The 14237-nt window shown below is 42.2% G+C and overlaps 1 protein-coding gene across 4 annotated transcripts in view; it reads right to left on the bottom strand.

The window, feature by feature from the left end:
• Positions 1–6981, bottom strand: part of PYROXD2 (pyridine nucleotide-disulphide oxidoreductase domain 2) — a 147380-nt gene extending 140399 nt beyond the window's left edge. For 3 of the 4 annotated variants that reach the window (XM_033941060.1, XM_033941061.1, XM_033941063.1), the window contains exon 1: positions 6274–6981. In XM_033941060.1, the coding sequence (XP_033796951.1) occupies positions 6274–6403 (130 nt within the window). In that variant the 5' untranslated portion in view covers positions 6404–6981. The remainder of the gene's footprint in view (positions 1–6273) is intronic. The other variant, XM_033941062.1, reaches the window with a different exon arrangement.
• Positions 6982–14237: the final 7256 nt, after the last annotated feature.

Raw genomic sequence — 14237 nt, 5'->3', positions numbered from 1 at the left:
TCTCAACTATAGTAGGATCCAAGGAAAAGGCCTTTTCAACTCTGACCTACCTACAGCTTTTTTTTTTAAGGTAAGGAAAGAAAACTCAATACTCCATAGAAGCATTGACAATTCTCAGTAACCTATTAGCTAATTCTGCAAGTGCCACCTTCATCACAACCAAGGGGCAGGGGGTCCAAACAATAAGATGTAGGATTTCTCTTGATTTTGACTAGAATTGATCACAAAGAATTGGAAAAGCCATGATAGATTAAATTATACATTTTGGTGGACAACTGTATGTACTACGTATCAATATGAAAGAATGAAAGCGGAATGTTTAGGATTTAGTGCTTTATTTTAAAAAATATGGAGTCCATTGGCTTTATTTGTTGATTCACAGTAAATGAAACTATTTTGCCTTCTGAGTTTTTTCATTACACATCCGGGGCGGGGGAGGGGTAGGGGAGGGAAAAAATACTGGGAAAATGGAAATGAAATATTGTTATTATAGTAATAAAGTTGTTTAGTATTATCACTTATTGTTAGTAGGGGGGATATAGTTATATTTCTATATACTATTTATATGAAATGGTGTATTTTCTGTAAGAACTTGATATTTTTAACCAAATGTATTACACTGTTGTAATTTAATCTATATATATATATATATATATATATATATATATAAAATCGGAGGTATGTATGTGTGTATGTATGTATGTGTGTGTGTATGTGCCGCGATCATGCAAAAACGGCTTGACCGATTTGAACGAAACTTGGTATGCAGATCCCTCACTACCTGGGATGATATGTTCTGGGGGTCTCGCGGCCCACCTGCACACGTGGGCGGAGCTACAAACATAAAATCAGATTTCACCCATTCATGTCAATGGAAAAAATGTAAAAAGCTGCCATTCTCACAGTAATTCAAAAACGGCTTGACCGATTTGAACGAAACTTGGTATGCAGATCTCTCACTACCTGGGGTGATATGTTCTGGGGGTCTCGCGGCCCACCTGCACACGTGGGCGGAGCTACAAACAGAAAATCAGATTTCACCCATTCATGTCAATGGAAAATATGTAAAAAGCTGCCATTCTCACAGTAATTCAAAAACGGCTTGACCGATTTGAACGAAACTTGGTATGCAGATCCTTCACTACCTGGGGTGATATGTTCTGGGGGTCTCGCGGCCCACAACTCTATGTTGCTTGCTCAAGGGTGGGTTCACCCAAGAATTTATATGTTCTTGCTCCTGGAGGTGAAACTAAAAATGTTGTTTATAATCAAGTTTTGCGTTAGTTGTATTGTATTCATTTTGTCAAATATTTCACATTATAATTTGAATATATGTGAGTGTGTGTATGTATGTATGTTCCAGCATAACTCTTCAATGCATGGACAGATTTCAACCAAAATTGACATACACATTACTTACTATCTGAGGACAAACACTGTGGGGGTGGGAAGGGGGGATATGTAAAAATGATTGAAAATGACAGATTTTAGTATCTACCCCATAGTGTTTTCGGGCTCACAGATGAATACTCAGCATAACTCTGAAACGCATGGAGAGATTTCAACCAAACTTGGTACACATATGACTTACTATCTAGGGAAAAATATTGTGCAGGTGGGACGGGGTAAAATACTGTGGGGGTGGGAAGGGGGTGATATGTTAAAATTATCAAAAGCGACAGATATTTATGTCCAACCCATAGTTTTCGGGCTCGCAGAGATGAATACCGACACTCCCGATGCCGTTTAAGTCTAAATTCAGCCCCATAGAGAGGGACATCCCTTTGGGACATGTGGAGGGTAGGGGGTTGGGACATGGGGGTGGGGCATATGGGACATGTGGGGGGGTAACGTGGGGGGTGGGACATGTGGGACATAGTGGGGTGGGACATGTAGGGGTTTGGACATTTTGGGATAAATAAATATCCGGGCAACGCCGGGTAATCAGCTAGTAAAATAATAAAATATTTTAAAAAAAAAGATGTAGGACTTATCTCAAATGGTAAATATCCACCAGCTATTGTTTATTAACCCTTGAAAATAATATCCAAGTGGAGTGACCTGAGAATCCCAGCCAGCCTATCGTCCTCCCTTGCTCCATCATCCACTAACAAATCCCTTACATCCTTTGGCTTCACTTCCAGCTCTTGAGAGCCACTAACAGGTCAGGTTTTCAGGAGATCCTTAGTGAATATGCACAAGAGAGATTTGCGTTCAGTGGAGATGTGAACTGAATACTCTGCCTCCCCAGACTGGATAAATCTAGTTATCTAGTGAAACTTATTTGGTGGCCCCAGGTGTGATCCCGGGGCGGGAAGATGGCTGAGCTTGCTAGCAATGATTTATATACACTAGCCAATTGTAGATTTTGACCGACACCATCCCTAGGCACTATGTCAATGCCACTTAGCTCCCCACCCTGTGAACCTTCAAAGCCCTTCCCTCTTTCCCACATTTCTTCCACATCCCCAGGGCTAGAGAATGACACGGGGACAAATTTGACCCCGTCCCTGCAGGAGCTCAATTTCCCTGTCCCCTATCCGCGAGTTTTGTAGCTGTCCTTGTCTCATTCCTGTAAGCTCTGCCTTAACTGCACAAGCCTCAAACACTTATGATTTTAAAGTGTTTGAGACTTGTGCAGATGAAGACGGAGCTTGCAGGAATGGGGACAGGATAGGAAAATGAGTTCATGTGGGGACGGGGAAAATTTTGTCCCCATGTCATTCTCTACATAATTGTCAATAAGCTTGAGGACTTTACCTGCTCCCCACATGGGAACCAAAAAGGAAAGAGACCTCTCTGTATGCAGGCTTAGGGCCTGTTTTGCCACGCAGCAACAGCCCCGAAGCCCTTTAAATCTCTATGGGCTTCGGGGCCGGTGGCGCGGCTTTGTAAAACAGGTCCTTAGTCTCTGCTCACTGCTAGAATGGAGGGAAACAGTGGTAGGAAAGGTAACATTTTAGAGTTGGGGGGCATGATTGCTGACCTGTGGGGCAGTGGGCAGAAGGGTACATGAGATTTGCACCATAGGGCTGCACTTAAATCCAGACATATCACATGTTTAATTGGCTAATAAACCTAAATTTAGACAATTAAGTTTTAGCTCACTACATATAGGAAAAATTTCAGCCACAGTTTAGCCATTAGGTTTCAACTGAAAATATGCTAACAGCCAGTGGCGTACCAAGGGGGGGGCGGTCCGCCTCAGGTGCAAGGCCCGAGGGGGTGTTCAGCTGGCCACTTACCGGGCAATAGGCTGCTGCCGTGGAAAGGCTGCCATTACTGTCAACAGAAAGCAGGCGCCGAATTCTCCCTCCCTGCTGCTTCTCTTCCCTGAGCCAAGTAACTCTAGCCGTCCGACGTCAATTCTGACATCGGAGAGGATGTTCTGAGCCAGCCAATCGCTGCCTGGCTGGCCCGGAACGTCCTCCGGAGGTTGGGGATCGTGCACAGGACACGGAGCTTGGCGGCGGCGCTACTTCCCGTGGCCCGTACTTGCCGAGCTCCTCGTAGAGCTGGTAGTCGTCGGTGAAGCGGGTGCACGTTGTGATAGTGGCCATGTTAGGACTGCGAGATCCGCTCGAGCATGGGGCAGGGTAGAAGGAGGAGACAGCAGGGCAGGGCAGCTGCTGCTGCTAATGGTGCTGCTCTCGTGCGGCTCTTCCCTCCCTCTCTCGGCTCTCTCTGTGCACAGTCACCGCGGGGTGGGGAGGGAGGGAGGAGGGCGGCCCAGCACGTCAGGCAGCCAGAGTTGGTCGGCCCGCGGGAAAGGAAGGAGGGCGAATTTGGCGTCGGCCTGTTTCCGATGGCCAGTGCAGCCTTTCCCCAGCAGTGGTGGCAGCATGGTGGTGGTAGCGGCGGTGGCATGGGGGAGGGAAGGGAGAAAGAAAGAAAGGGGGGGCAGCCAGGAAGCCAGAAAGAAAGCAAGGGGGGGATAGGGATCCAGAAAGAAAGAAAGGGGGCAGGGTGAAAAAGAAAAAAAATGGGGCATGGGGAAAGAGAGAGAAAGACAGACATAGAGAAAGAAAGGGGGGTATGGAGAGAGAAAGAAAGAAGGGGGCAGGGTGAAAGAAAGAAATGGGGCACGGAGAGAGAGAGAGAAAGACAGACATACAGAAAGAAAGGGGGCATGGAGAGAGAAAGAAAGAAGGGGACAGGATGAAACAAAGAAAAAGTTGGGGGAGGGAATGAAGTCTGGAGGAGAGGAAGCATACAGGAGGCTGAAAGAAGGGAAGAAATATTGGAAGCACAGTCAGAAGAATAAAGTGCAACCAGAGACTGATGAAATTACCAAACAAAGGTAGGAAAAATGATTTTATTTTCAATTTAGTGATCAAAATGTGTCCGTTTTGAGAATTTATATATGCTGTCTATATTTAGCACTATGGGCCCCTTTTACTAAACCACAATAGCAGTTTTTAGCGCAGGGAGCCTATGTGCGTTGAGAGCAGTGTGGGGCATTCAGCGCAGTTCCCTGCACTAAAAAATGCTATTGCGGTTTAGTAAAAAGGGAAGGGGTATATTTGTCTATTTTTGTATAGTTGTTACTGAGGTGACATTGCATAAAGTCATCTGCCTTGACCTCTTTGAAAACACATGGAATATAAATGATAATTAACATTTTCTCTGCGTACAGTGTGCTTTGTGTTTTTAAAATTTTATTGTTGTAGATCATTTTGACTTGGCCACGACGGTAAGGGGGAGGGAGAGAGGGGAGCTGCTGAAAGACATCTAATAATCCTTGCAGGCTTGACTGTGCAGGGAATTATTTTTGTAAAATCATGTTTTGTTATGACTGGCATTATTTAGACTTTAATTTCTATGAATGAATAGAATGAAAATGATATAAAATTACTTGCTTTTTTTATGTGCGTGCACTGAAGGAAAGTGGAGAGAGAGTGGGCTGAGGACGCTGAAGGGAAATGGGGAAGAGAGAGTGGGGAGAAGACGCTGATTTATAAATTGACAATTGTACAGAATATTGTTTCTTTTTATACTTTAATATAATAAGTTCAATATAAAACAATTCAAGGCTTGTGTGGATGGAATCAGGTGGTTTGCGGGGATGGGGACCAAGCTTATGGGGATTAGTCCAATAAAATGGTATTTTCTTATTTCTCATTATTTGTTTTATTTTTATTTGTTAATTTGTAAAGTGGTGATTGATATGTATCAGTTTTTTCAAATTTACATCTACTGTCTTTATATTTTGCACAGTATTAGAGGACATGTATTACTGTTTTTGTGGTGTTGCATTGTATGCAGAGTCTGGTTTCTTGGCAGTTCAGTTTAACTTTTGTCTACATATTTCTATTTTTAGTTTGTGATTATTCCATATTGGGCGAGGGTGTATCTGTCTGTGTACATAAAAAGGGCATGGCTTTCTGATAGCATCCACTGTACAGGATCAATTGACTGTGCAGGATCTGGTTTGTTTAGTTTTACAATGTATGTGTTGGTGTTCTAGTGCTCACTGCAGTGTTTAAGATGCTGCCTTTTCTTAGGTACACTCTTGTTGTGCGATATGTAGATTGTTACTAAAAATCATATTTTTCATATAGATGTGGGGGAGGGTGTCAAAAAATAATGGGCCCCGGGTGTCACATATGCTAGGTACGCCACTGCTAACAGCTAAAGTTTAGACAGTTACCTCTCAATGGCATTTGAAAATTTGCCATTATGTTTCATTCTTTGAAAATCTTCTTGAAAACAATTTAACCTTTGTGTTTGTTTATATCCGAGGACGAAGGGTTGAAGATGAGAAAGGCATGGAATCTAAATATTTAGAGTCAGTATAACAAGTTAATAGTTGAAGATTTTTTTAAAATATACGTAGTGTTTTGACTTAATATTCAACGTGTCTTCCTTCCATTAAAAAAAAATGGCTTTGACTAGGCTCCCATAAAAAATGGCTTTGACTAGGCTCCCATTCAGTACAATGCACATTCGTCAAACTGCAGCTGTCATGATACTGTGGAATCCTGTATTCTATCCAATTCATATCTAGTTACTATTCAAATGAAAAGATCAGGCCTGAATTGTAAATGGCTTTACCCACAAAATGATGCAAAACCTTTTTTTAATAAATGGTGTGTGCCTGAACACTTTAAAAGTTTTAAACGTTACTTTCCGCCTTTTGCTTTCTTACCCCAAACACGAAGCTCTCCACCTTTTCTTCAGCGCACTGGCTTCACTGACTACTAAAACTGATCATTACATTTCTGCACCAGTCTCCCTGCCTGCCCCTCTTATTTGCTGCAGCTTTTTTTTTACCTCCTCCCACAACGACGGCGTCATACTTCAGCTCCAGGGGCCTCACTGCTGCCCAGTGAGCCCTCGTGCTGCCTTTAGGGGCCCATGTGGCGCGAACTCTTCCTAAGCACAGGCCACCTCCTGCAGGCATTCTCAGGCGCGCGCCAGAGCAGGCTGTGGCGCAAAGTTGGTGAGCCAGCAAAGGCAATGAACTTTGATTTGCTGAGTCGGCTTTTCTTCGCTTGCAGGCCTGGCAGCACGCTCCTGTCTCGTCAGCTCAAGAAAAAAGCAGGGCTTCGAGAGGGAGAAACAAATGCCGAGGTTTCACATTTCAAACGACAGACTTCTAGAAAGAAGGGGAACGGGGTGGGACAGGGTGAGAGGGAGGAGACTAAACTGTGCCTTTTCAAGTTCTTTAGCGTCGGCCAGGCATGAAAGGCATGAGCCAATTCAAATAAATAAATATCAACAGGTGCAATAAAAACGGCAGTAAGGGACCCACTGGATTTTATTCTGATCCAGGAAAGCAATTTAGAGCAGAGTTCGAAAATATTTTGCCCAGATAGTTAACCTGAGTAAAATCAGAGGCTGGAGATTTCCCTCCCCTTCTGGGAGAAAAATACAGCATGGACACTTTTATTCATGCAGCAAAGAGGTGATATGGAGCAGAACGGATTTATACTGCAGACGTTGCTGTAAAGCAGGTGCAAAGTTTCTCCTGGTGGAATTCTGCTAAAAAAAAATAAATTCAAAATTATGTGCACAATCCCATCCCCCCCCCCCCCCTTTGTTGTTGTTTGGTGTGTTTTTTTTTTTTGTTTGTTTGTTTTGTTTTTTTACAAGGCAGCTGTAGAGGCTGCCACACAGCAAATGCTCTGATGCCCCTTAAATCCCTATGCATAGGCAGCTGAATGCTTTTTTGTTTAGAGGGCCCAAAAGCTCCACCCTAGACCACACACAAGCTCTGCCCCAGACCCCGCCCCATTATAATAGTACTAATTGTAATGCCATTTCTTCCATTCATTCATATGCACACAATATAATCTTATTAACAATACATAATGGTAACCACACAAAGCACACTGAATGCAGAGAAAATTTTAAATAACTATCATTTATATTCTGCTTTTTTTTTCAGAGAGGTCAAGGCAGATGAAATGTCACCTCAGTAACGGCTACAGAAAAATCCCCTTCAGGGCCAAAAAAGTACACTTCTCCCTCCATATTCACTGTGATAGGGATTAACAGACCCGTGAATACAGAAAAACCGCGAATAACTTTTTCATATGTTATTTGCTGTTTTCTATTAAAAACCATCGTGAATATGGTGAAACCGTGAATAACATGGTGGGAGACCTGGCATGTTCCTGAAGGAGAGGCAAAACATGGTGAAGAAAGTGCTGGGAATCAGCAGTTTTCTCTGTAAACACATGGAATCAGCGATTTCTCTATGCAAGCTGATGTAATTTTGAGGGAGGAGCCAACAAGCTAAAAACCGTGAATAATCAAAACCGCGATTGCTGAAACTGCGAATACGGAGGGAGAAGTGTACATCAAGAACTAATACAAAACCCTTCAAAGAGCATAAGAATAGCAATACTGGGTCAGACCAATGGCTCATCTAGCATAGTAGAAAACAAAGCCTCCTTATACATTTGCTGTTTCTTTCCGCTCCTTCACCTTTTGCACTACATCCATCTTTGGCACTGATTTTCATATTCAGTTTTCTTAGGGTTACCAGATTTCCTCTTTAAAAAAAACGAAGACACTTGGCCAAACTCCATTCTGCAAAAATCTGGACACATGGCCCTGCCCCAGCCCAGTTCCACTTTCAGCCCCTCCGAGTTCAGCCTCCATCCCTGCCCCCACAAACCTCCTCTCCTTCCCCTACAAGCTCCGGCCACTTCTGGAGGGCCTGGAGCATGTGCAGATGTGTGTGACGTTGTCCATGCTTACTCAGATGCCCTCCAAATGTGGCCGGAGCTTGTTGGGGTTTTCTAAAACCTGGACAATCTGCTGGGTTTTGGAAAGGAGGACATGTCCGGGGTTTCCCAGACATCTGGTAACCCTATGTAATATACTGGCAGAAGTGCAGTTTTTGTAGGAAGGAAGCTGGTGCAAACTTTTTATGGTCTGTATAGTATATAGGGCATTACTGTAGTCTAGCTGTGATATCAACATAGACCACTGTGATCAGACATCTCAATATATGGAATGAGATTTCATAGTTGTCATAGGTGATAAAAGCAGTTTTTAAAGATTGCCTGAATTTGTGGAACTAAAGCAAGCAATGAGACTAGTAGTATCCCATACATCCCAAATGGGAATTTCAATCAGATATCTGTCTGCGTGTGTTAAGAACCCACACATTCTCTATTTTGCTTAGGTTCAGGCAAAATTTGTTGTTGTTGGGGTTGGGGTTTATTTTTTTATTTTATTTTTATTTTTTACCATTCCTGAGTTGATAGATAGTCAATTTACTCAAAGTTGTAGGTTGATCTGATTCACTGGGTATGAGCAGCTGTATATTATTTGCATAGATATATAAGTCCATGAAACAAAGCTGTTCTATTAAAGGCTTGCGGTAAAATTAAATACTGTAATGGGTTCAGTTCCTAAAATGATGATGTACTGTTATAATGTGTGGTGTAGACTTTCCATTCTATAAAATTTCCCAGAAAAGGAATATGAGATGCTGGCTAGTGGTATTCCAGCTTCTCTGCTCAAAGGAGCTCTTTTTCATTAGAGGGTGCACCACAGCCTTTTTTTTTTTTTTTTTTTTAATACTGTTGGTAGCTGCCCTTCCAGAAAAGAATAATGGATAGTTTTAATGGCTCCTTCAATGAGGCCTCAGCTTGCCATCTGCACTTTTTCTGGGCAAGGGTTGAAGGAGCAGGATGTTGGCCGTAGGCCTTTCAAGATTTTTGAGAGCCTCCTCTGTTACCTGTTGAATGAGTTCCAGATGGCTGTACGTATAGGGCCCTGGGCAAACCTTTGTGGATGGGCTCCCTTTTAATTTTTTTCAGATTCTCCCTCCCCCAAATCAGGCATCCAGTAAATGTTTGATTACCTCACAAGGCACAGTCACCTTTAAACATTTTGCTCTGCCATATTAAACATTTTTAGGTACAAAATACCCAAAGATGATAAACATCAGGATTAAATATACTGACAAGCATTATACCCCTATGTGGGAATAAAATCTGGGCTCTAATGAAGTAGAATCTCAAACATTAACCCTGTAGATCAGGGGTAGGGAACTCTGGTCCTCGAGAGTCGTATTCCAGTCGGGTTTTCAGGATTTACCCAATGAATATGCATGAGATCTATTTGCATGCACTGCTTTCAATGCATATTCATTGGGGAAATCCTGAAAACCCGACTGGAATACGGCTCTCGAGGACCGGAGTTCCCTACCTCTGCTGTAGATCCACTTCTATAGCACATGCTGCATTGCCAGAAACTCCCCCAATAGCAAATATCAAGCAGACATAGCAGAGCTTACCATGAAAAAAAATATTATAATTCAAAGGTCACCTTAGTATGAGCAGCAGAGCTGCCAAAATACCCAGTTCCAGGAGGGAGAATTTTTTTCCAGTCCTGGTTTTGAATTTATACCCTAAAGCAGTGTGAGGTTTATAGTTCCTGATTCTATCCACTGTAATCCATGCAGCAAGTCTCACAATACTGCATGATAAGCTTCTTAGAAAGCTAGGAGTGGCCTAAAACATCCCTCTTGGAATTGGGTAGCTTGGTAGCTCTGCAGCAACACAAACTCTGTCCACTACCAAGCACACTGTGAAGTAATATTGTGTATTTCGTTGTGGTGTAATCCTGAATGTAGGATTCAGGGTAGGGTCATTAGTTGGTTGGATTTACAAGCAAAGGGAGTATGCTATGTACATCAGCTATTTCAGGGGAATAGTGTTAGGTCTTTTGATGATTTGTGTAGGGAATTTCAGTTGGAGGGCAAGCATAATTTTCATGATTGCAGTTGTGGCATTGTTTGAGTTGTTTATGATGCCTGATTTGGGCAAAGGTAGGTGGGGGGGGGAGTGTGATGTAGTAGTTAAAACTACAGCCTCAGCACTCTGAGGTTATGGGTGAAAATCCATGTTGCTCCTAGTATGTAGCATGATATTACCACTTTATCAAATGATACCACACTCCGTATACAAAATGGTCTCTTTTTACTATGTACCACACACCGTACACAAACTGGTCTCTCTTTTCCCTCTCCCCTTTTTTCTTTCTCTTCCTTTCTTTCAAGGTTTAATAAGTATTTTGTATATAGTTTATTATAGTAATTGCATCCTTAGTAGAATGTGTGCTTTTATGTTATATTCCCAATTATTATATTTAGTTGTTGGAGGTAAATTATTTAAGTTTGCTTGAAATGACTTAAAGTAAAGAAAAGTTTTGAGCCCTGCCGCTGGCCATCTTATCCAGATGTGCTAAAAGCACCTATTATAAAAGAAAAGGACTGAGCCATTTTAACCTTCAGACAGTGTTGCAGGCTAGATGCAGCAGCTCAGGCCAATACACAAAAGCATTGGTGTGTCAGTAAAAGGACTGTGCCAGTACCCCTGCCCCCCAGTCTGCAAAAAGATTCAAACATGACATCACCGAGGACAAAACTGCCCTGCTCTGTGATGATTGGAGGTGATGCCCTGCTCTGTGCCAGAGACTGCCCCTGAGTTTTGAACCACCCATATCTATAAAGCCTAGATACGATCCAACTTCTTTCTCTTTTCCATGGATCACCATGCTGCAACATCAACCATGTGCTCGGGCATACAGGGCAGCCTTCGAAAGACTTTTCAACCAGCACTTATGAGTAAATGTAATCATTTAACCTTAGAGAAATGTTGTCGAGTGTATTCTATTAGTTTTACTTAAAGACCCTATCTGTAACTGCTTGATTTTAATGCTTTTAAATAAATTTTCAGTTTGCTTATAAATGTTCTGAGTCTTACATTACATTAGGGATTTCTATTAGAGAATGACATGGGGAAAAAATCTGTCCTGGTCACTGCACCATCCCTGGCCCACCGTCCCCTTCATCGCCCCATCACTGCCATTCCCTTCACTGCCCCATCACCGTCACTGCCATCCCATTCACCGCCCTGTCACCGTCATTGCCATCCCATTCACCACCCTGTCACCATCCCCGCAACAATCATACAAGCCTCTACTGCAATATTTAGCTTATTCCTGCCTTATAAATCAAAGTTCTGGCTGCTGAACAGGAGAAAGAGATGTTCAGCTGGCAGGGCTTTGTTTATAATTTTTTTTTTTTTTTTTTTAATTCTTTATTCATTTTCAAACTTACAATAAGTGTGACAATAAATCCAAACAAATTGATAATAAATATATCACTTAATAATCATCAATGGTACAAATAGTATGCTCTTATCTCCTACCCTTCCCACCCTTTCCTATCATATAATCAAATACCTTGTACAATATGTAATAATAAAATTACCCCCCCCCCCCTCACAATTTAACTTGTAAATTTAAGGGAAACAATGTCTTCTAATCAGTACAATACTTTGTTAATGGCTCCCACACATCTTGAAATTTCCTGAAACATCCCCGCTGTATTGCAATAAATCTCTCCATTTTATAAACATGACATAAGGAATTCCACCAGAAATTATAATTTAACCTACTCCAATTTTTCCAATTATACGTAATTTATTGAATGGCAACCCCAGTCATTATAAGTAATAATTTATTATTATTTGTAGAAATCTGACTTTTTGCTCTCATTGCCATGCCAAACATAACAGTATCATATGATAATGCCACTGGGTTGTCTAATAAACAATTAATTTGGTCCCAAATTGATTTCCAAAAATTCATAATAAATGGACAATAGAATAATAAATGGTCTAAAGTTCCTGCTTCAAGATTACAGTGCCAACATCTATTAGACTTAGAGCTATCCAATTTTTGTAACCGGACAGGGGTCCATAATGCTCTATGTAACAGAAAAAAACAAGTTTGTCTCATAGATGCCGACACTGTACATCTCATCCTCCAAGTCCAAATTTGTGGCTATTGAGACGCAGTAATTTGATGCTTAATCTCAATGCTCCAAATGTCTCTCAGACCAGTGTTTGGTTTCTTTTTAATAAATCCAGTTAGTAATTTATACCACTGGGTGGCCTGGTGACCCAAGAAGTCCACCTGAAAGCATAAGAATTCCATACTATATTGATTATTAAGGTTTTTCCAGTCAGGGAACCCCGCCTGAATGGCATGCTTCACTTGCAACCATCCAAAACTTTCTGATTTATTAAGGCCATATTTATGTTGCAACTGTGAAAATTCAAGCATTTTACCATTAGAAATAACATCTTCTAATAAACACATTCCTGCTATCATCCAATGTCTCCAGGCAAGCCTTTCTCCACCAATTTGAATCTTGGAGTTCAGCCAAATAGATTGATTTGTAGATTTGTGAATTGGAATAGTTGTTAAATTACTTACATAACACAATGTTTTCTATGTATCAGCTAATATTCTGTTATCTTTACTGTAACTAGGCATTTTGATACTGAGCACATGGCAAAGGCATAATGGAGACATGAGTTGCCATTCTAACTAGAGAATGACACGGTGGCGGTTTACCTGCGGCTACCGCGTTTAGCCGCGGGTAGCCCGCCAAAAACGGGGAATGAAAATTAGCAGCCTCTGCGGGGACGGGGACAAGGCCATCACCGCCCCGTGGAGCAGTGAATGGTCATGTCACCGCAGTGAGGCATAAAGGATCGTGCGGTTCCCGCAGCCCCCACCTGCCCACCCGCACGCCGGCTCGATCGTTTAACCAGCTTCCTCTCTCCACCTCACCTTAGTTTGCCGGCTTTCTTTTTCGGCGACCGGAACACTTTCAAAAGAGCCGCGCATAAGTTTCTCTTCCTTGGAAATAGATTCTGAAGTGATCTCATCAAAGAAGACCAGCACCAAATGTACAAGAAATCCCTTAAACCATGTCAAAAGAGCCCAAAATAGAAAACTGCTACTGCCTTGAGACTCCATTATTGAAGGAATCAACTTGAAATCACAGAAGAGACAGGAAAAGGTTAAATGCCTCATGGAATCCTCAGGTACAAAACACAAACCAAATTGTGAATGAAATCAGAGCAGACAGTAAGAATTATAAAATTGATGTCATTATCCATCTGGAAAAAAAGGCGTACTAGAAATAATGCCTCAGCAATAAAATTTTCAGAAGTTCTATTTGCTCATGGTAAGGGAGAAGAGAGTCTGCTAGTGATGGTGGGGGTACTGATAGAAGATATGAAAGAAGGGTGGTAGAAAGGAACAGATGATAAAGGAGGGAGGGAAGGGTGGTGGTGGAAAGGAATAGAACAGACATTGAAAGAGGGTAGAGAGGAACAGACCCTGAAGGGAAATGTGGAAGGCAGAGTGGGGAGAAGACGCTGGAAGGGAAGAAGACAGATGCCAGACTATGGGGGAGCGGAGGGAAGAAGATGGGTGCTAGACCAATTGTGGGAGAGGGTGAAGGGAGAGGCACAGTAACAGCAAATGGAAGATGCAGAGAGAAGACACACAGTGGATGGAAGGAATTCAATGAGAAGATGTGGAAAGCAGAAACCAGACAACAAAGGTAGGAAAAAAAATTATATTTATTTATTTATTTATTTTTTGCATTATGATAAAATAGTATATTAGTTGTGTTGATAAAAATTTATAAACAAAGCCCTGCCAGCTGAACATCTCTTTCTCTAGTTCAGCAGCAGGAACTTTGATTTATAAGAAAGGAATAAGCTAAATATTACAGTACTAAGGCTTATATGGATGCAACGGGGACGGTGACGGGGCGGTGAATGGGATGGCAGTGGCGGTGACGGGGCGGTGAAAGGGATGGCGGTGACGGTGACGGGGCGGTGAAGGGAACGGCGGTGACGGGGCAGTGCAGAGGATGGTGGGCCGGGGACGGTGCAGTGACGGGGACA

The sequence above is a fragment of the Geotrypetes seraphini genome, chromosome 4, assembly GCF_902459505.1.
Source record: "Geotrypetes seraphini chromosome 4, aGeoSer1.1, whole genome shotgun sequence".
Classification (NCBI taxonomy): domain Eukaryota; kingdom Metazoa; phylum Chordata; class Amphibia; order Gymnophiona; family Dermophiidae; genus Geotrypetes; species Geotrypetes seraphini.
The sequence above is the reverse complement of the archived record's forward strand: the minus strand, read 5'-3'. Positions and strand labels throughout refer to the sequence as shown.